We start from the raw sequence: 23,048 nt of genomic DNA, 5'->3' as shown, positions 1-23,048 counted from the left end.
TGGATCATGGTTCCGTGAGTGCATCCACCCAGATGGAGATCACCACAGACCTGCCAGCTGGTGAGGCACAGGGAGACTGTGGGTCCAGCCACATGGGAGAGGCTGTTTGGAATTTCCTAACCTTGTGGGGAAGTCTCTTGCTGAGGTCCCCACAATCTTTCAGGTGCCACTGTCTGGTGGAGCTTGAGGGAAGTCCCTCTGCTGTGTTTCTAGTAAATGCCAGCCCAGGACATGCTAATGACAGCAGAGGATGTGCTCCATCTGCGTGACGAATGACACTTAGGGGAGATCTGGAAACAGGATGGGGATGTTTTATCGACCACTGATAAAAGAAAATGCCAGAGAAATTCCCCTGTGGGAACACAGGGCAGAGTTTCACCCCATGCTTCAGCATTGAATTACAATGCTCATTTAGCGACCCTTGGCTGCCTGTCCCAGTGCTGCCCACAGTGCCCTGCCAGTACAGCTGCCTGTTTGTAGAGAGATGGGCTGGGAACGGATCAAGCTGAAAATAAACTTTTTTATTTCTTTTTTCACTCCCCCAAGGCAAGATTGACTCCATGGTGCCTTTGCCAAGATGGCCTTGTGCTAGTAGAGCTGAGCCAAACCAGTACCTGCTGATTTTTCACTGGAGCAGATGAGTCCCATGTCTTGTGGCTGGAGGGGACATCTTCAGTGTCCCTTGTCTCTGCTCCCTCTGTCCCACTGTGGTCCAGCCCACTCCAGGCTGGTTTTGCTCTTGGTTTTCACGTGCAATGCCAAATTTAAATTATCTGTGAAGTAGCAAAACATCCTTTGCATTGGCTGCTGAAGTACTGCGTACACATCTGTGTCTGTAGGGTTTTTCTTGTAGCATAGTTGAAATAATATGGATTTCAGCATGCAGCCAGGTATATTAATAGGAATGCCCTAATTTTGCTTTTTCTCTCTACCAAAGGAGCTTACAATGGGGGAATTAATCGAGCCTTAAGTCAGCACTGGGTGTTCTGCAAAGCCTCCATAGGTATTCCTCAATGTTTTGTTTTCTGTTTGCAGCAGCCTGGCTCTTTAGGAAGCAGCATGAAAAAGAGATGGAGAAAAACCCTCCCAGGATACACCCATGGCCAACAGAATAGGGAATGTCTGTCTGCCTCCTCCCCAGGATGAAACCCCCTTATGTGCCCCTGGGAGCAGAGGGACAGGGACCATTCTGGACAGATTTCAAAGCCAGTATTTAACCCAGACAGCTTGTTACTGGCGTTGCTTTTTCATTCACCTCCTTTCCATCTTTCTCTCCTGAGAGGCAAAACATGTGCGTGTGCATCCCCAGAAACATTTACTATCATCAGTCAGCTTCATCATAAATGATGAATTTGGGCTTGCAGCTTCCTTTACCCAGGGAAGTTCATTTGCTTTCAGCTTGCTTAGAGCCTGCTCCAGCACAGCAAGGGTGGCTAGGAAATGCCACCCACGCTGGGGTGTCAAAATGCCTTAGAAACCATCCAGGAGCCAGGGAGCCAAGCAGAGCCGGGAAACCAAGCGGAGCCGGAGCAGCTTGCGTGTCTCCAGGCCATTAAAGCTCACCCCTGGGGCTGGGGAGGATGTGCAGAGCACGGATGAAACGCTGCATCCTGCCTGTCCCATCCCTGCTGGATCCGGCCGTAGGAGCTGAGGAAGTTTTCCTGCTTAGCAGGGTGGGGAGGCTTTACATCTCAGCCTTTATTTAATTTTCAGGTGATAAAAGCGTCGCTTCCTTGCTTGGCGCGTCAGAGAGCAGCCAGCACCTTCAAACGCTCCCCTTTCTCCAGGGAATTTGCATTTCCCTAAAGGCAGCACTGGATTTATGCAAAAATCTAGATGAAAGAGAGTCAAAGGCAAAGCATGCTTGTGAGTAAGCTTTCCTGGGTACTTCCTGAACGGTCAGACCCTCTCCTTCCAATCTTTTGGCATTCTGGGAAGAAGTGATGCTGGCTGCAGGTTCCTCCAGCCCCAAAAACACTTGGTGATGACCACTTCACCTCCATGTTGTCCCAAGAGTGGTATCAAACTGGAAAGGTGCTTTGAGGCTGCAACATCCCACTGTTTGATTTGTTTTTCCTAGGTGCACCCTTTTGTTATGGTGTTCAGGTGGTGTTTACTCTCTAGAAAGGATGGATTTCTTCCTCATCCTGCCATTCCCCTGAGGATGTGGTCCTTCTTCTTCAGTGATCTCCAAAATCACCTGGGCGCAGTCCATCAAAGCCACCTGGCTGTGCTTCATGACCTTTTCCTTGCTTTCTCTGACAGGATGGGAAGAGCACCAAGTATCATCATCCCACAGTGGCTCTGACATGAGCTTTTTGTTCATGCAAATCATTGCAATTTCCCTTCCTGAAATACCAGGGCGTTTGCTGGCTTTTACAAAGCCACTGCTGGAAATCCTTCCTGTGAATGACAGGAACAGGGCTGGATGACTGTTCATCTTCTGCATCGAAAGACAGTTCATTCAAGTTCAAGAAGCGCCAGGATCTGTATAGTTTGCCATCTTTTTTTAGCTGGTTTCCCCTCCAACAGTGGCTGGGAGCAGCCTTGGCATGCCAGAGCATCTCTGTGTGACAAGTGAGGACGTGATTTAAAATCTGCTCATCTGGGGCTGCAGCAGCTGCTCCCTGCTTCTGGTATGCAGCCCAGAAAGGGACAGGCTTGATGGTAATTGGGGAGCCCATTTTTGCAGTCCAAAACCACCAATTCCCAAGCTTCAGCATTGTAGGGCTCCAGCCCAAAGGATTTTTCATCCCATTTTCCTAATTCTCCGAGTGTCCTGTTCCAGCAAGGTTTTTTTAATACCTTGGTTAAACTTGAATCCAATTTGAGCCCCACTTGATGAAGTTGCAGGTGGGAAGCTGGGTGGGAGCTGATGTGGAGAATCCAGGGGAAGGGTCATGGTGACATTCAGCTACTGTGGCCATCAGGCACTCAGAGCATCATGCATTGGTTTGGGATGGAAAGGACCTTTAAAGATTATCTAGTTTCAACCATGCTGCCATGGACAGGGACACCTTCCATTGCAGCCAGGTTGCTCAAGGCCTCATCCAGCCTGGCCTTGAACACTTCCAAGGATGGGGCAGCCACAGCTTCTGGGGGCAACCTGCTTCAGTGTGTCACCACTCCCATCATAACAAATTTCCTGCTTATGTCCAGTATGAACCTGCACTCTTTCAATTCAAAGCTGTTGCTTTTTGTACTATAACTACAGGCCCATGTAAAATCTTTTTCAATCTTTTTTTTTTTTTCAACCTCTCTTTAATGCATTGCAAGCCTGCAGTGAGGTCTCCCTGACCACCAATTCCTGAGCTGGAGTAAGAGCCACTGCCACATCCTCAGCTTTTTATGCCCATCTCAGCCCACCTGCAAGGTGCATTTCCAAGGGGCTTTGAGTTTTAGAAGTTTTGTAATTGGGAAGAGGTCTCAAGTTGCACCAGGGGAGGTTCAGGTTGGATATCAGGAAGAGCTTCTTCACTGAAGGAGTGACTCAGCATTGGAATGAGGTGGAAAACATCCCTAAAGTGTTCAAAAATGGGTAGACATGGTACTCAGGAATGTGGCTTGGTGGGCAAAATGGTACTTGGTTGAAGGATGGACTTGATGAGCTTGGAGATCCCTTCCAACCTGAATGATTTCACAATTCTGTCTACAATTGTGTTATTCTGGTTTGCAGACCCTGAACAATCTGGGCTCTACCCTGCCTTAATCTCCTTCCTCCAAAGTGATGCTTGATCCTCCCTCCTCTTCCTTCCAGTTTAATCCCCCATCTTCCATGTGGACAAGGTGCAAATGGGGCTGAGGACATGAGGCAGTGCTTTACACACCAGGCAGGCTCTGCAGAATGAGTGGAGACATTGCTGTCCCTCCAGCAAGAACAGCTGTGACTTTCAGCATTTCATGCCCTTTGATCTTTTATTTGAAAGAAAACCACCTTCATTTGCTCTGTGAGCTCCCACGGGTGGGGGACAACTCTTTGGGGTTTTGCACAAGGGTGGCAGGACCATAGGATTTTGTCCCTGTTGCTGAGGATGTCTGGGCCCAGGAGGGTTAAGAGAGGATGTGGGGTAACAGGAGAGGGTGCAGGATCTGGCCATGCTGTAGCCATGCATCCAAAACTGGCAGCTTGGAAGTACCCACCTTTGTCCCTAGAGCTTTGTCAACTTGTTGCATTTGCAAAACACTTGTCCTGTGGCAATCACAGAGCTCTGCTGTGACTTTTTGCTGGAGCTAAGGAGTTTTCTGGAAGAGGATTTTAGGGGAAACCATCTCTGCAGGACCTGGCTTAATGGGAGGAGCCAGAAGGGTGATGGGCTGGGGGGGTCTTGATAACACTGCCAGACCTTCCCCCATCCTACCCAGGTGCAGCCCATTTTCCCATCTCCCTTCACTTGCTCCATGGCTTTTAATTGTCCTGTCTGACACTCAATTGTGTTTCCCCCAGGACCTCTCTGAGTTGTTGATACTCCTGAGGGTTCACTTCTCACCTACATGCAGCATCTCTGTCCTATCCTGCTGGAAAAGAGACGTCCCTGGAGGGGCTATTTCAATTGTCATTTTCAGCTGTTAACGTGACAATATCCATGGCTGGAGAGGACGAGGAGGAGACAACCTAAAGGGGTTTCCCTGCATGTCCCCATGAGCTTGGTGGCTGCCTTCAGAAGTGCTTTGGTGTCCCCCACAGAGGAAAGGGCTGGTGGTGCTGCCACCTCCCAGCAGCCTGTTATGATTTGTGTGATCCTGTCTCCATGGGGTGAAATGTGTAAACCAAATAATGCAGAGTAAGGGCGAGATGGTTTGGGAGGACAACCCCAGGCAGCACAGGATCTGGATGGTGGAGGAAGCTCAGAGACCCACAAACACCATCTAAACCTGGTGCCATTGACTTGGAAGAGCTGCCTTTCTCCACAGCTTGGCTTCTGTGGCAATCCTGACCATCGCTTGATGCCACCAGAGATCTTTCCCTGGGACACATCAAAGGCAGGGCATGTTCTGTCCTGTGTGGCATCCTCAGCATGTCACAGAACACTATTTCAACATTGTCTGCTGGTCAAAATCCACCTTTTGGGTAGATTTGAGTCCCCTGGAGCCCCCTTCATCATCAGCAAACTTCCATCAAAGCCACCGCAGCCTGTCTGGGCTGGGCATTGTGCAAGAGGCGCCAGTGACGCAGACAGGGCTCTGGTGGCCTTGGGTCAGGGCTCCTGGTGGCCTGACCAGGTAATGTAGGGACAATTTCCCATCAGAATCCCTCCATCGAGGACAGACATTGCAAATAGCAAAGTTCAGGTCTCGTGGGATAGAGGTTCAGGCTCAAACTGTACCTCAAAGGGGAGGTCATGGCAGCTCCTCCCTGCCGTTCCCTTCCCAGGAGTGTGCTGCTGTTTCTCGTGTTTCCCCAAAAAAAACATCATTCTGCACCCCCACCCCCAAATTTTGCCACCTGCCACAAGTATTAAATTCACTCAAAATACTGTGAGAAACCACAAGAAAAAAGCTGGGTAGGTGTTCAGCTGCACCAGAGTTTCAGGGTGGGAGATACACGTGGCAGTGGCACTTGTTGGGGGTGAGCACTGGGGTAAGTTTGCCCCCAGTGTGTGTTTTGGGGGGAGGATGCTGCTTTGGAATTATTTTCTTTCCAAAGATACTGTTGGACAAGACTTGAAGCCTGGAAGTGCCCAATCACACACAGAATTGCTTTTTTCCCCTGATTCTTCTGGCCAAAAGAAATCCCTGAAGGATGGGGGGAGCTGGCCCCAAGTATTTGGGGTGCCTGACTTCCCTGTGCATCGGGCGCCAGAGCATGGGGACCATCCGTCCCCTAACGACTGAGCCTTTCACCCCTCCCCAAAAAAACCCTCTAGGGCACACCCTCTGCAGATTTGGGAGGCAGCCAGCCTCAAGCCTGTTACTACTTTTCCCCGTGGAGTTGGCCTCTCTTCTTCCCCCCTCTTTTTTCTTTTTTTTTCCTCCTTTCCCTTCAAGTCCAAGTTAGGAAAAACCTCTGACATCAGCAGCATGGCTGTGAGCTCCTCGTGGCTGCTGGGGGAAGGCAGTGGAGGGGATATCCCGATCATAAAACCAGGGGGACAGGGTGGGAGGGATGGGTGGGGGACTGTGTTCAGCTGGGGGTGTTCCTTTTCCCCACAGTGCAGAAGGTTTAGTGCCTTTTTGTGGTTTTTATGATCCTCTGATGGCTGAATCTCTTCTGGTACAGTAATTAAGTTAAAAAGCTGTCCATGGAGACCTCAAATTCAAGTTGCTTGGGGGCTGCATGAGAAGGGAAAAGCTGAAATTCCAACTAAAGGGCTGTTGAAGGCGTGCTTGAAGCATCATGTTTCCTCCAGGGCATTGCTCCATGAGCTCTGGACAGGAGAGGCAGCCCTGACACTGGTGGCATCACAGGAATTCCAGTGTGGGCACAGGGTCCATGTCCAGGGGTTGTGAATCTGGGTGAGAGGGAAAAACAACTCCCAAAGGACCTTTGCAGACACTCTCCATCCACACTGTGCCTCAGCCTCTCTTCAAAGACAAAAGGTGCAAATACGAGATAAGAAAGGGTTGATCATGTTACCCGTGCGGTGCCTCTGGTGCATTCCCAGCTTGCAAAGTGCTGGGAAGACTTTGTTCTTTTTATCTGGCTGGCTGGCTCGCTGCCTCAGTTTCCCCATTCCTCCCTCTTTCCTGGTGTCTTGAGTACCTCCTGCTTGCAAATGTCCATGCCAACGTCATGCTGGCATCTTTTTCTGCTCTGTAAATATTACCAAACTCCTTAAGTCCAACTGGAGCTATAAAATCAAGGGCTGCACAGCTCTCTGACAAAATTTCATGTCAGCCAGTATTTACTGCACACCAAAAGGACCTAGTTTATCTTGCAGGTGTGTTTTCATGGACTGCCAGGAGTCCCCCATTGCTTTCCCTCTACACCTGTGCATTTTTAATCCTCTTTGTTGTGTTTTGCTCAGAAAACATCACATGCAGCAAGAGAAACAACCTAAAAAATAACCCCTTGGAGGAAAAGCCTACAATGTTCCCTGGCAGACAGTGCCAGCCACTGCTTCGCTCCTGGCAGCAGGTACCCCACAGCCACCACGGTACCCAGCATGGCTTTTCCAGGACATCCCATCTGCTCTGTCCAGCCCTGGAGCAGGACGTGCCGGTGGCTGCTTACACCTCTCCGCACAGATGCCGGCTCCTGCTGGGTGTTTTGTTTCCGTCGCTCTCCTCCCGGACCTTTCCTGTTTCCTTCCGTGCAGATGCAACTGGAGGAAATCAGCACACTGGCTGTGTCCCAGCTGCAGTCACAGGCTGGGGACAGCACAGTGGCTCTCTGTGTCCTGGGACCTGTCCTCCCTGGCAGTGATGGTGATGCTGCTCGTGCTGGTGGAAGTGGTGGTGCTTGTGGCAGTGCTGCTCATGCTGGTGGAACCCAGTGGTGGCAGTGGTAGTGTTGCTCATAGTGATGGCTGGGGTGACTCTGGTGGCAGTGCTTGGAATAGTGGTGCTGGTGCTGCTGCTGCTGGTGGCAGTGGTGGTGGTGGTGGCAGTGGTGCTCCTCCTACCGATAGCAGTGGTGACACTGGTGGCAGTAGTGCTGTTTGTGGCAGTGGTCATTGTGGTGGTTGGGGTGGCAGTGGTGACAGTGGTGATGCTGCTGATTCTGGTTGCAGTGATGGTGGTGGCAGTGGTGACACTGGTGGGAATGGTGGCAGTGGTGATGCTGGTGGTGCTGCTCATGCTGGTGGCACTGGTGACAGTGGTGGTATTGCTGGTACAGATCTTCTGTGTGCAGTTGAGCTTCATAGACCTGCTCCTCATGATCACTCGTGTCAGTGGCAACAGATGTGTGCAGAAACTTCTGCAGTGATAACTGGAAATGCTCAGAAACTTGGATTCAGTTCTCAGGGTGATGGAAGTGCTTGTTGGGAGAGGGAGAGCAGGACTTCATCAGCCTTAAGAGGAAAGGGCTGATCAGTGTCTTGCTACGTGAGCTGAAAGCGGGAGAGAGGTCGAGAAAGTGTGGCACAGCTGGGTGTTCTGAAGATGAACTTTGCACAGGAGATGTGCTCACTCTGAGATCGCTATATTTATATACGGGTGAGATACACATTGTTTGGGTAGGAGCCTTTGTTCTGAGTCCTGCTGCTAAAGCTCATGTGGAGCGACACTTTGGCTCTGCAAAGCTTCCTTTTCCTTCTCGTGGGGATGTGCTGTGTTTAGGAAAACCTGACTCCACCATCTGTGTCCCACTAGCCGGGTACCAGCAGCACAGCCATCAGGTCAGGCATCTGTTTGCCTCTCCAACCAAGCTCTGTCATTCACTGTGAAGAAATGTGACCTTTATTTTCCATCAGGTTGCCATGAGGAAGATCAGCCTCATCCTTCTGTTGCAGGCTCAGTCCCTGGACATCTTGCATGAGGCCAAGACATTTATAATGATCTTGCCACACTACAAAGGATCAGAGAGCCCTGTGATCCTCTCAGCTGTGGGGCTGGAAGGCAAGGAGATGATGTTTCAGTGGTCCCCATCCCCAAGAACAGCAACCTTCACTGCTGTCTTGCCACACTGGTGTGTGTTCATACTGGATCCTCAGTGGGCTCTTGGCTGCAAAATTCTTGTGTAAGAAGCAGAAATTTCCATACTCATGGTGAAAATAAAATGATAGAATCATTAAAGTTGGAAAAGATCTCTGAGATCAGTTGTTAACACTGCCAGGTCCACTATTAAACCATGTCCCACATCCATGCCTCTTGAACACTTCAGGGGTACTGATTCCACCATTTCCCTGGGCAGCCTGCTCCAATGTCTGAGCACCCTTTAGTGAAGATATTTTTCCTTATACCAAATCTAAACATCCCTTTTCACAACTTGAGGCTGTTTGATCTTGTCCTGTTGCTTTGTTACATGGGAGAAGAGACCAACCCCCACCTGGCTACAACCTCCTTTCATCGGGCTTTCCCAAGATGGGTTTGAGCCTGACAGGCCAGCACTGCATTGCTGAGCATCCTCATCCAGGGCTTGTTCACTGTGTCCTCACATGCTTCCTCTATATCCCCTGGAGTGCTCAGATGAGAAGGATTTATATTCCACTTGGCAGGTTATTAATATTAGCTGAATTTCCCTTTTCCACATTGTTCTGCCACACTTAATATGGAGATCAGCATCGCAGCCTGAAACGCTGGGGATGATTTGTGATTGAATACCCATTAGGGATTTATGGGCTTCAGGACTGAATTTCTGGGATGTGTGATTGCCAAAATACTTGAAACGCTTCCACTGGAGAGGAGACCTTGTGGGAAAGGAGCACTTGCTGTTCTCGTAGGCAGGCGGTTCCCACTGAGCCTCTGTTACTGGCAGCGAGCACGCCCAAGCCAATAAAAAATTGTCCAGGATCCAGAGCACCGATGGAGCATGAACTGTGTGTCGGATGATGACAGGGGCAGCGCAGGCATTGGTGCTGGCAGCAGTTCCCAGCCCCACGGGGTTGCTCAGCAGGTGGGATTTAATCCAGGACATGGGTAAACATGGGCACAGTTCATATTAATGTCCCTGGCAGCTGGTTAAAACTAGGTGTGAGGTTGTTTGGAGGGAGAAAAGTAATTTTTTGATAATTTCCCTTGTGCACCTCTGGTGCTCGTGTGTTAAATCAGATTGATCATCAAGATGAGATCAAATCATTAGGACAGATGGCATTAAACACACTGGAAGCCTAGAGAGCAAAGGCATGAAAAGTAAAAGCAAAATATCCTCAAGTCCTTTGGTTCATAGAAACTGGATTTTCAAGGTGACGCTTTGAGGCAATTCCTATTTGCATCAGCTCTTCCCTTTGAGCAGGCAACTGTGACTGTCCATGTCTCCCACCTCCCATCCCTTTTTGTGGTTGTGCTGGCCAGCAGATTGACAGCTGGACATGTCTCCCACCTCCCATCCCTTTTTGTGGTTGTGCTGGCCAGCAGATTGACAGCTGGACATGTAGGAGCCACACGGCCAAAACCAGCCCTCAATTACCATCCAGAAATAAGAAATTGGTTCTTACCCAGCCATGGTGAGATCGTCTTGGGAAGAAGCAGACCCCACAAACAAAGTGATAGTTGGGGTCATCACTGAAAAAGCATGGTGAACACTGTGGGGGAAGCAGGTTTCCCAGCCCATCTTGCAGGATCATTGCAAGCTTTGAGCAAAAATTCCAGCTGCTGTGGTCCAGGTGGGGAGGATCAGCTACCCTGGGGGGTTCAGCATCATCTGTGGGCTGAGCTGTCCTGAATCACACCTAAAATGCTGCGGAGAGGCAGCTCCCACCTCACTCCCATGCTTCAGCCAAGCTCCCAGCCTCCATCAGCTGCTAAAATCTGATTTCTCAATGGGGACTGGAAAGTCATCCCCCATGAATGTGCCACTCATCCCCTGCAACCCAGGCAGGGTTTGAACTTCACAGAACATCCTTGCAGGACTCTGGGATAGCATTATCCTCTTCTTTATGGGCAAAAAAAAAAAAAAAAATAGTCAGATGTGATGGAGCGTGGTTGTTGAGAAGAGTCCATGATTTTAGCGGCCAAACTGGGCACATTCAGCAGAGCAGCTCTGCTTCCCCTGGCACTTCACCTGGCTTTTTTCCTGTTACTATTTAACTTTTTCATTCCTGGGTACCACTAGAGAAGCAGGAGGTGTTAAACATGTTGTAAATGATGCTCAGGCCTGGACAAACCCATTGTCAGCACCCAGGTGCTGTTATGAGCTGGTCAGGGTTCAGCTCATCTCCCTACTTCCACCTTGTCTCATTGCATAAGGGTGAAACAATCCAGAGGGGAAAGTTTCTGGCTGCTGTGAGGAGAGGCAAGGGGGTGCCTGCTGGCCTGGCTCGGGTTACTTATGTGCTTATGGTCTATTTTGAGGCTCTGGCCACCCAGCACTAAGCAGTCACTGACCTGGGGGAAGGACCAGCTTCAAAACAAGAGTCCAGTGGGGAACAACCTGGGGAGGCTCTGGTTGGGTTTCTCTCAGCAATGAGTGGGGCTGGCAGAGCCCTTACCTCCCCACTGGGCCCATTATCTCATGGATTTGGGTATTTCCACAGTGGGAATTTATTGTCTTTTTTAATTCTTCCCACTGCCACCCTTGAAAGCGAAGATGCCACGGGTGGAGGGGCCGGGCTCTGTTACTGGGAGCGATGTGCCGGCGGTGTGGGAATGTGGGTGAGCAGGCAGGGAGACACATCCATCACTAACCCTGGCAAAACCACACACATGCAGCCCCCTGCTCGGCACCCCCTCCCCAAGATAGCTCATTTGCAGGCAGCTTAATTCTCCTAAGAGCATTAGAGGTGCATTTAGTGGACATGAGCCCAGCGCCAGGAGCATGTGGCCGATTAGCGGCAGCGGCAGCTGGTTTTGGGCACAGCGTGCATTTAGGGTGGAGATTTTCAACGTGCTTTTTGGGGACACAAAGGTGAGGTCTGGGGGGGTCTGGATGGGTGTCGGGGGGTCAGTTGGCGTGAGTTGGGTGCTTAAATCCACCAGCAGGTGCAGATGTTGGGTGGTATATGAGAGCAAGGCCTTCCCTGCCATGTGCTTTCAGTTCTGCGAGTGAAATGTGAGTTATCCCTTCTGGCTTCCCAGTGCCATTTCAGCTCTCCAGATGGTATTTCATCTTTAGCTTTAAATACCACCTCGCTTTCTAATTTATGGTCTCCTGTGAAGATGAGGATGGTCAGGGATGCTCACAGGGGATGTAGAAAGTGATGGTGCCTTCAGGGGCACCCACACCAGGCAGGGGCTTCCTTGGGGAGGAGGACACTCTCACCACCGCGTTTCCCTTTCTCTCCCCTGCAGCCTCGCTCTGCACTGGGATTTATGGAGGTGCTGAGGAGCAGCTGTGAGCCCCGCAGCCCCCGGCAGCCCACCCCGTGAAGCAGCCCCCGGCCGCCTCTCCTCGTCCTGCCCAGCACCCCGACCCTCCGACTCAACCATTCAAGGCTCCCGTGCATGGATCGCCCCAGCGAGGCAGCGCTGCCGGCCGCCGCCCCGTAGGCTCCCGGCCCCCCGTGCCGCCCCCAAGTACTCCACATACCCCGATGGGGTAACGTGACGGGGGCCACCCTCCCGCCACCACCACCCCCCACATGCAGAGGCCTTTCTAGAGCGCCCGGGAGCGCGCGGCACCGGAGGCAGCAGCCGCTCGCCGTCGCACACACGCGGAGGACGCCAACACTACAGCAAAGGGATTTTTTTTTTAATTATTATTATTATTATTATTTCATTAATATTATTTTTTTTTCCCCATCTGGCTTTTTTTCCCCCTGGTGTGTCAAGGAAGCCGGTGCGCTCCCAGGAGTTGGGATTATTTGCACAACGTCTGTATATTGAGTTCTTGATCCTGTTTTATTTTTATTTTTGAAGCGCAGAGCGGTTGTTGGGGTTTTGTTTGGTTTTTTTTTTTTTGCCCCTCCGCACCACACTTTTCTTCGGTTTTTCCCTGCCACTGTCAGCACCACCTCACCTTCCCACTGTCCCCACCATGGCCCGGATGAACCGCCCTGCACCCGTGGAGGTCTGCTACAAAAACATGAGGTTCCTCATCACCCACAACCCCACCAATGCCACACTCAGCACCTTCTTGGAGGTAAGGAGGGGAGACTGGAAGGTGGGAACCAGGGTTCAGTTACATCTTCTGGGGCTAAAAGCTGATGTTGATGAGAGGGCAGCACATCCCCTTGGGTACTGTAGCACCTGGTGGTCAGTGGGTCCAATCATTGCCAGCTTTTTGTGGTGGGATGGTTTTCAGGACCCCAAGTGTGATGTTTGGGCACAGTAGAGATTCCCATTCCCATTGCATCCCCTGCCAGACCCACTAGCACATCATGTCTCACAGGGTTTTGGAGCAATGCACATGGGTGCACACAACCTGCCCTGTCCCTCCCAGCACCTCAATAATGGCTTTTGATCCCAAATATCCCAGCATATTTGCATATTTCCAATGCTTAGAGTGTGTTGGGTAGTGCTGGAGAGTTGCATTGGTAGCTGCTCTGTGAGTGCCACTGCCTCAGGGTTGACAGGAAGGTGGCTGTGATTTGTGGACAGCCACCCCATACTCTGCACACTGCAGAGGGCTGCAGTGGGGAGGGAGAAAAATTCCCCTTTCCTCCAGTCTCTTAGACTTTTGGCCAGGCTGCTGAGCATGTGGGGCTCACCACGGTCTGGTGAGCGCACATGGGGAACAAAGGAGGTGGATCACTGGGGATGATCTCACGGTGCCCGGCGAGGCCGGCACACCGGGCATGTAAATCCGGGGGCAATCCTCACGCCGGGCAATGAGCCATGCTGGAAGCGTCCCAAGTCCCACGCCTGAGCCTGCAGCGTGTTGGAGTGATGATACGGCAGCGAGGTGGAGAAGGAGCCCCTGAGCCATCTGTGAGATGCTGAGCTCGGCTGGTGGGGCATGCTATGACTCCCCCACAGCTGCCTCCATGTATTTCTGCATCAGGAGTGTGACCAGGCACAAACAATTTCTCCTTCAGAGGACTAGCACCCTGTCAGAGACGTTTCTTTGCCTGAGGTATAAAATCCCTGCTGATGAGGCTGTCAGGGCTTAAAAATAAATGGCCCCGTTGGTACTCGTGACTCTGAGGAGTCATGAAGATGCTGGTTAAAAATCCTACAAGGCCACGTGGCTTTGGTGTCCTCGGATTTCATGTTTCCTTGTGCCTGGCAGGCTGAATGGACCACGGGCCAAGGGTTCAGAGAAGGGGCACAGCACTGTTTTAGGGTCAGTACTGCTCCACATGGTCGTAGCAGGGCTTGGATGTTCTGGGGTTAAGTGGCGTGCATGTGGCAAGGTCTGTTCAGACTCCTTCTCCTTCCCCCTCCAGGACCTGAAGAAATACGGTGCCACCACGGTCGTGCGAGTGTGTGAAGTGACCTATGACAAGACCCCCCTGGAGAAGAATGGCATCACTGTCATGGTAGGTGGGCAGCAGGATGGGCACTGTGGGGCTGCCCCAACATCACCCTTAAAAATCTCATCCCTTGGGACTGTTAAACACCCCAGCACAGCATCACACTGAGGCAGGAGCAGAGCTGGAAGGCCAGCTGAGCCGAGCTGAGGCTGGTGCTTTAAAAAGAGACGAGCTGCCCACGCAGCCGAAACTGTGACTCACCCGGCTGAGTCGGCAGCTGCCTTCCCTTCCCTGCCTGTTGCTCAGGATCTGAAGCATCCAGGGATGGGAGCGCCTGATCCCACGGGGAAGATGCGCGTGGTTCCCATCACCCCCGGCGTTATCTTATCCTGGGGGTGGTGTGAGGGTTTTTTGCTCTTCCAGCAGCTGGCTGGTGCAGCTGGGGGGGATGAAAGGGAGCAGGCAGCAAGCTGGGAGAGGCAGAGCATGCAGCTGCCTGGGCTGTATCTTGGCTGATAGGTAATTGGAGATGATGTCAGACGTGATAGCCCTGCCAGGGAGTTCATCTCCAGCTGGGAGGTGAGGCTCTGCTCATTATTTAGGGAAGGGTTTGGAAATGCCTTGTGTCTCCTGGGGTGGTCCTCTGTGTGTTAGGACCTCTTTATACACTTCTGTCTGTATAATGTATATCCTAGAGAGAGGAGGCTCTATCTTAGATCCTCAGGGATACACGTGGATAATCCCATGGCTCTCTAGATACAGATGTCTCTAGATATAGATGCAATCTGTGTCTCTACTGGATATATCTTGGAAAAATCACTGTATCCTACGTATATAGAATCCATATGTTGGAGATCATATCTGCTCACTTACACACCAAATTCTGCCCTATTTCTAACTGGAGCCTTCAGTCTGAGTTTCTGTATCGATAGACATACCTCTTTACATGTCTTACATTTCTCTTATGTGGAGAGATACATATCTGGGATATGTTTTATAGAGAGAGTTAGAGAAACTATACAAGACACTGTATAGAAACTAAATAGTTTCTATATCAGTGTTTCTATAACCATATAGGAACTATATAAGGTAAATCAAGAGATATCTATAACCTGCTTTTCTGTAGATAGAAGTATCTCTGCAGATACAGAAATATCTCTAATTATATCAAATCTCTTTATATTTTTGAGATATCATGCTATATGTTTTTATTTGATATACATAGTTTGGTATATTTTTATCTGTATCCTCATATATGTATTTGGGATATAAATGTATCTTGGTGCACAAGTCTGATGAGGACCAGCTGAGGGTTTTTATCCTGGAGAGAAGGAGGCTTGGGAAAGATCTTTTCCTCTCTACAATTCCCTTAAAAGAGGTAGCCAGGTGGGGGTTGGTCTCTTCTCACAGGACAGGAGGGAATGACCTTCAGTTGCTCCAGGGGAGATTTAGATTGGATATTAGGATAAATTTCTTCACTGAAAGTGTTGTCAAGCATTGAAACGGCCTGCCCAGAGAAATGGTGGAGTCACCATCCCTGGAGGGGTTTAAAAAAGCTGTAGATGTGGCACTTGGAGACATGGTTTAGTGGTGGCCTTGCCAGTGCTGGGTTAACAGGTGGACTTGACAATCTTAGATGGCTTTTCCAACCTAAACAATTCTATGCTTCTATATATAGACCATATATAGGTCTATGTATGGAGAAGTGAAGGCTCTGGGGAGACCTTAAAGCCCCTCCCAGTCCCTAAAGGGGCTGCATTTACACAGGCATGTAGTGATAGACCAAGGGGAATGTCTTTAAACTGCTAGAGGCCAGATTTAGATGAGACATAAGGAAAAAGATATTTATCATGAGAGAGATGAGACACTGGCACAGGTTGCCCAGAGAAGTTGAGGCTGCCCCATCTCTGGAAATGTTCATGGCCAGGTTGCAGCAACCTGGGATAGTGGAAGGTGCCCCTGCCCTGGCAGAGGGTTGGACTAGATGTTATTCAAGGGTGCCATTCCATCACAGGATGATTCTGTAGGGTGCTGTGTCATCCCTGGTGTGAGCCCCTGACCTGCACTCACGACTGCAGGGAGGACATGGCCTTGCAGGACAGGCACAGGCCAGCCACTGGCTCAAACACTGCAAATACTCTGAGGCCCAGCATGCTCCTTTGCTATCAAATCCCAACAAATTTCACCACCTGTTCAAACACTAAAGTGAAACAGCTTATTTTGTCATCTCACACCAAGGCTGACTCCAGCACAGCAGCTTAGTGACTCACTCCTCAAAATCTAGGATTTAGGGCCCAGTGTCCTGCACCCTTTGGAGCTCACGAAGCCACATCTTCTCTAAGTGATGCTGCCCTTCCTGTCTCTCTCTTCTAGTGCTGCAAAGCCAGTGCCCATGCTCCTTCTCACAAATCTGTTTTGGGAAAGAAATCTCCATTTTGGGGCACTTACCCCTCATAACAGAGCCCAGGGCTGAGGGGTATCAAATGCAGGATCCGTTTGACCGACTTCCTCAGCATGCTGCAATTATGAACCCCTGCAACTTGAGGATGAAACTCAGAAGGAGATGGGGTTTTTTTTTGTTTTGTCCCTTTGTAGCCTTTCTTGAAGGGTGGTATTTAAATGGCCCCATTTGGAGTGATCTCCCTCCCTTTGACTCCCTCTCTAGGGCTGTGTTAGTGGGTCCCCAGACCATTCTTTTGGTTTTCCCCTCCATGTGTTGCAGGAAGCTGAATCAAGCTCTGAGATTTCAGCCATCTTTGAGCCACCTTTGCTCAAATCCCCAACAATGTACTCCCAAATTCTGGAATTAGGAGCTGGCAGGGGGCAAAATGGGAGCTGCATCACCCCAAAGCTCAGTGAGGTCATCCTGATGGGGATAGAGCATGGGGTGGCCATCCTGGTCTGCAGAAGGAGGAGGTCATGGGGACCATGTTACAGATCATACTGGTGCTCCTGCAGGCTCAACCTGTTTCTAGCAGGCAGAAGGACTCCAGACCTAGATTTGTGTGGCTTCAAACCCTGATCCAAAGCAGCCAGGGAATTCCTGTATGCTGGATGATGCCACAAAACTGCCTGTATCCCCACAGAGCTATGCTGTGAGGCCAGTTCTGGCACTCCTCTACCTCCCTGCAGCTGAGGCCCCAAACACCATCACCCCAAGTGAAAATCAACCCCTGAAGGGTTTTCCCCAGAAACTTGACAGTGTTTCTCTCTTCCCAACCGTGCAGGATTGGCCATTTGATGATGGAGCACCTCCTCCCAGCAAGATTGTGGAAGATTGGCTCAACTTGCTGAAGACCAAGTTCTGCGAGGACCCCGGCTGCTGCGTGGCCGTGCACTGCGTGGCCGGCCTGGGGCGGTGAGTCTGAGTCCAGTACCTCACCTGCCACCCCTCATGAATGCAGGAGGGGGAAAACCATGCCAGCTCTCCTCTTTCCCTTCCCAAGTCCCTTTCTGAGCAGGGTTTTGTCCCAGCTGCCAGCTCCCCATGAAGGCAGGAGAGGAACAACCATGCCAATACTCTCCTTCCTTTTCCCAGTCCCTCTTTGAGCAGGGTTTTGTGAAACCTTAGTGGGAATAGGTGGTGATGGGGGGGATCTGCTACCTGAGCTTCTCCTTGGACTTTAAATGATGACTATCAGCCTTTGGGCTGTATGACTGGGGAGTGACAGCCACTGCCTTTGACTTTCAGTGCACCCGTCCTTGTCGCGCTGGCCTTGATTGAGAGTGGGATGAAGTATGAAGATGCCATCCAGTTCATCCGACAGTAAGTGAAGCAGTGTTGTGGTTTTAGGGCAGAAAGTTCCTCTCTGAGAGAATGGAGAGATCTGGCATGTCCCAGGGTTTGTTTCTTTCGTGACACCAGGGTTGCTTTTCTCTCCTTTGGGAGTGGGAAAACAAGGTGTTAGCATGGAGCATCCTGTGCCCTTGCAGGAGGCTAGGGCAGCTGCTGGCAGCATCCCTGAGGGGCTTTTGGCAGTCACCCCACCTCTGCCCCACGTTTCCTCCCCAGCTCTCCATGTCCTGGGACTCAAAGGGGGGATGAGCAAGGAAAGCTGCTGGGGTCAGTGCCTGTCTCCATCGCTGGAGGGTTCACTTGGCTTCAGCCTCCAAAATCCCGTTCTGCTCCAGGCAGGGGGGCTCAGCACCCCAACAAGAGTGGTTTGGGTTGGGGGGGATCTCGTGCCACACCTCTGACTGTTCTGGCATTTCTCTGTCCCCACAGGAAGCGCAGAGGAGCCATCAACAGCAAGCAGCTGACATACTTGGAAAAATACCGACCAAAGCAGAGACTCCGATTTAAGGACCCTCATAACCACAAGAACAAATGCTGCATCATGTAACCTCAATGACCTCTTGCCAAAATCCGTGCACAGACCCCCGGGCACTCGCACACATCCCACCCCCTCCTCACCTTCTGGCCCAGCCCTGTGCTCCCCATGTGCCACCCCTCTGCCAGGGCTGGGCTGGGGACGTGGAGCATCTCCAGCGTGTTCCAGCACTCACAGCACACTCGTCTTGCTGGATCCCCAAAAAAGGCTGCTCTCTCCAGCTGCAGCCTGAGGAGGGAAGGCAGCACTGCCCTCAGACTCCTGGTGTTAGCAGGCAGTGAGCTCCTGTGACCGTTCCTCACCACCATCCTCCTCCCCCCCTTTCCCCACCCATTGCACTGAGAGGGGTGGGCAAAGGGTGCTTGGTTTGGGGTGATGCAGGCAGGACTCTGCCAGCTGAGAAGGGATGGGGTGCAGAAGGGCCAGAGCACCCCCAGAAAAACCTTTCCCCACCTCTTCCCCATAAATAAGGGCTGCAGCAGCAGGGATGGAGGTGGGGATGGCACAGTGGCCTTGCAGGGGGTGGGGGGGGATGGTGGTTGATAGCAGGGAGAGGTGGCAGGGGTTCTTATCTCAGTGACCCTTGTGACCAGGGGAAGGGCTGAGCTAAGACCCCCAGCACCATTCCCTTTCTCCTGGCCCCTCTGTCTCCTCACCACCTCCCTGTTGTCTCAGTGCCAGCCAGGATGCTGCAGATGGGGCTCGCTGGGGACTTGCTCCAGTGAAGGCAGAGCTGCTGGGAACCTCGGGGGACACAGCAGGGCTTTGAGGCACTCAGCTTTGCTGGGATGCTGGATCAGCACTGGGTCCCCCAAAGTGTGGGGTGCCCTTATGTATAGCTTCCAGCTTCAGTGCCCGGGGTGGTGGGTTCTCTGCTGTCCTGTCCCCAGCCCTGAGCTGTGGCACAAACCCCAGTTCTGGCTGCAGTGCCCTGGGGACACTGTGCCTCTCAAGGCACATCCATGTTCTCCACCACCACTGCGTTTGCTGGCCAAGGGGCTGGGCTGCAGCTCTCCCGGGGGATTTTGGGTGTTCCTGGCAAGAGCACATCACCTAATTTTGCACCTGCCTTTTCCATATCTGTACCGAGGCGCCTGGCACACGCCCAGGGGTGTGGGCTCAGAGCTGCCCCTGAGCTGGGACATTAAACATCTCTCAACTTTCTGCCTTTGAACGCTTGCAGCAGCTGGAGCAATGGGCACATAGGGGGTGTGGGAGTGTTTTTTTTCTCTTAATGAGGATAACAAGAAATTTGCTAATTAAAGGAAAAAAAACCTTAAAAAAATACCCTGTTTGTCTTCCGCACATCCTCTGGCCTTTCTTTCTCCTGTCACTGCCCAGTAGAGCCCGGGAGGTGACCCATGGTCCCCCAGAATGATCCCCAGCACTGTGTCACAGCTGGCTGCTGTCCACTATCACTATCAGGACATACATGTGGCCCAGGGGATGCTCCAGGACTCACTGCTGCTCACACCTCAGCTGCAGAGGATCACAGTTCTTGGGACAAGGAGGACTGATCATCCACCTCTTGGGATTTAGACTGAGCAGCTTGAGATACTCTCAGTGTCCTGTTGACCCTGAGCTGGGTCTCCAAAGGTTTGTGTGCCTTCCAAAACGTAGGTATCCAGAGACATTCACTTCAGGGCATTCATCTCTTGGGACAGGTGGTGAGGAAGGCTGGTTAGACACCTTCAGTTTTGTGCCACCACATGGGTGAGCAGCAGAGGTGTTTGGAGCTGTTTCCAGCACCACTTCACCTGTCCTGATAGGGGCCAGCCCCACAGCAGGGCAGGGAAGGTCACCCATTGGGTAAGGGACGTGGGGACCCTCCACATGTGACCCCGGAGTTGTCACACCACACACTTTGGGCCTGTCCAGCATTGTGGGACAGCCCTCAGTCCCTTGAGTTTCTCCTGCTCTATCCCAGGCTGTTGGTTCCCATGACTCATGGAGAAGGCAGCAATGGTCAAAGGGTCTGTGTTGATTTGAAATAATGTGGATTGGGCTGATACAAAGGCCTGACCCTGTATTAGAGCACCCTGCTGGGTTGGTCACCATCCCCTTCCTGCTTGGGTTTGTCCTGCTGCTAAAATAGGTGCTGCTTCTTCCCCAGGGACATAGGAGGTGGCTTGGCATCGTGGTGGTGACAGCCCGAACCCCTGCTATCCAGGAAACCTCCTGATCTCATGCCCTTCCTTGTGGGAACTGCTGCTTTATGGGCTTGGAGACATTTCTGTCCTGGCAAGATGAGTTTTCCTCACTTGTGCTCATGGCAGCATCACCTGGAACATTGCCCAGGGCAAGAGGTCCTGGGATTCAGCCACGATGCCTTCGGACTCAGGCTGGGGACAGAGGGATTTGAATTCAGCCTCCTTTGGCCACTCTTGAGCAAGGCTTCCCTTAGGCCTCAGCTTGGGGGGCTGGCTTGGGGGGAACATGAAGGGGACAGGCTTTGCTTTATGTAGCATCAACCCAATCACCTTAAAATTAGGGAGCTTCTGGTATAAAAGCAGTCCTTGATCTGGCCATGTGGCCAAATCCTGAGGGCATCTGGCTGGCAGAGTGGCATCTTGATCCTCCTAAGTTTATAAGTCACTGAAAAAAACAAAACAAAAAAGAAAACCAAATCATACTGATTTAATTGTCCTAGTTTTTTTTTGTCATGGATATCTCCCCATTAACCCTAAAATGTGCTGCTTTCATGGAAAGGATTCCTTGGCAGCCCAAGAGCTGCTGTTTTGCATGAAGGGCTGAATTCAAAAGTTTCTCTGGGTTGGTTCTCTGCCAAACATTTGGGATTTTTTTATATGGACTTGGGCTCCTTCGTCTGAGGTACCAGCTCCTCAATGTTTCAGCCTAGAGAAGGTTACAGAAGCAACAGGCTGGGGAAATTGAGGGGTCTTCCAAGGGGGATTTGGGTTAGAAATCTCAAAGAAGAGCTCAGAAGTCTTGAGACAGTTTAGGTAAGGGGGAAGGTTGAAGCTCAGTAGACAACACGAGGCCTAAGCTGCCAAGGGCTCTTGGTCCAGGTTGGTCTTGGGTTCCCTCCTTGTACAGTAATCCTCATTTCACCTCAAATGCCAAGATGCTGAAAAGAGAGCCTTAAAAATGTGATGTATTTGCCAATGCTGTCACTTCTCTGGTTGTTTCCGTCGAGTCCTGGCAGATGTCACAGGGAACAGACACCCCCATGGCTCTGGCTACAAACCAGCCACTTCATCCTGCCCTTTTCTCCCAAAGCAAAGGCTCAAACTGGGTTCTAATAATTTCTCACCCCTATCCACCCCCTCACCCCCCCCATGGAAAGCCACCACAATTTGCAGGGACAAGGCTTCAAATTGGTGCAAGAACGTTGGAGACCCAAGGGATGGCAAAGTGCAGGTGCCCCACCTATCAAACCAAGAGCTTGTAGCCTTTACCCAGGTGTCAGTCATGTCTGAGCCTCGTGTGAGGGAATAAATCTGAGCAGGAACTTGTAGCTGTGTCCTCTCACCAGTGGCACACAGCACACATATACCCTCAGATATCCCTTCTGTTTGTTTTCCAGTCAGATGGAGCACATGGAGGGGTGGGATGGTGGGAAGGCAGGAAATGTGGCCATCACGAATGTCCAGCTCTTAATTTAAGTTCTGGTGGCATACATTTAAAGACTTCACATTTGTAAATTTTTATTACGAGTCTCGCAGTAAGGCTGACACTGTGGTGCTTGGGCTGGGAGCTTCAGAGGTTTATGTGGAACAGATTTCCCGAGAAAGCAGAGTCTGGCTCTACCCACAATAGAAGGAGTCGTTTCCTTTTTTATTTTTTTCGTTGGGTTTGTTTGGTTTTTATTAGTCCCAGTGGGAAAGCGCACAGGGAGGTTCGTGACTTCCATGCAGTTTCCAAGGTCTTGTATCTTACTTGCTGCCAGCACGCTGGGTAGGTGCAGCTTGGCGGGTGGGTTTGGGTGGGATTCTGTCTGGTGGGAGACAAATGTGGCTGATTTCTTGGCACACGGGGGAGTCCTGGGCCGGGCTCTTGCAGACATTCCCGGGGAGGGGGCGTTCCACTGCTTCCCTTCAGACCATGATCTCCCAATGAACTCTCCACTTCCCTGCTGTTCCTTTCTGTGCAACAAAGAACTGCATATTTTCCTTTTTAACCCCCTGGTCAACCATAGTAGTGTGTAGATTAAGCCCAGATGATTTTTTTTTTTTTTGGGGGGGGGGGTTTGGTTGTTTTTGTTTTTTTTTTTGTTTGTTTTGTTTTTTTTGTTTTTTTTGTCTGAGCCATAGCTAAATTATTGTACCCAATGCTTTTTGTATCAGATGGCATCACTTTGAATATGCAGATGAGGTATAGGATCTTGACACTTTAACCTTTTTAAAAAGAAACTTGTCTGTTTACTTAATGTCTTGTGTAAAAAGGAAAAAAAAATGTATGCCTTCGGTAATCACTTTTTTTTTTGGTTTCTTGAGTTTTATGAAATTACAGTGGTTACACTCCAGCAGCAAAATAAAAAGCATTCACTGTTTTGTACATCCCTGTGTGCCTGGTGCTGCTAATGGGAATTATCAGGATGTGGGAGGCAAAGGCAGAGCTGAGCTCTGGCCAAGGGTGGAAGTGTACAGGGGAGTTTGTTCTGGCTAGAGAAGAGAGCTTCAGGAAGACCTTAGAGCACCTTCCAGTACTACAAGAGAACTGGAGAGAGGATTTGCAAGGCCTTGGAGTGACAGGACAACAGGGAATGGCTTCAGACTGACAGAGGGTGGGTTTAGATTAGGTACAAAGAAGAAATTCTTGTCTGTGAGGGTGGTGTGGCCCTGGCACAAGTTGCCCAGAGAAG

General features: G+C 50.9%; 1 protein-coding gene across 1 annotated transcript in view; it reads left to right on the top strand.

Moving 5' to 3' along the window:
* PTP4A3 (protein tyrosine phosphatase 4A3) overlaps positions 1 to 22,743 on the top strand; it is a 41,926-nt gene extending 19,183 nt beyond the window's left edge. The window contains exons 2-6 of the mRNA XM_021547913.4: positions 11,830 to 12,619; positions 13,866 to 13,958; positions 17,120 to 17,250; positions 17,584 to 17,658; positions 18,118 to 22,743. Coding sequence (XP_021403588.1) covers positions 12,515 to 12,619; positions 13,866 to 13,958; positions 17,120 to 17,250; positions 17,584 to 17,658; positions 18,118 to 18,235 — 522 coding nt within the window. The 5' untranslated portion in view covers positions 11,830 to 12,514 and the 3' untranslated portion in view covers positions 18,236 to 22,743. The remainder of the gene's footprint in view (positions 1 to 11,829; positions 12,620 to 13,865; positions 13,959 to 17,119; positions 17,251 to 17,583; positions 17,659 to 18,117) is intronic.
* Positions 22,744 to 23,048: the final 305 nt, after the last annotated feature.

This window comes from Lonchura striata, chromosome 2 (assembly GCF_050655825.1).
Source record: "Lonchura striata isolate lonStrDom1 chromosome 2, ASM5065582v1, whole genome shotgun sequence".
Classification (NCBI taxonomy): domain Eukaryota; kingdom Metazoa; phylum Chordata; class Aves; order Passeriformes; family Estrildidae; genus Lonchura; species Lonchura striata.
Note: the sequence above shows the minus strand (reverse complement) of the source record. Positions and strands in the feature narration are given on the sequence as shown.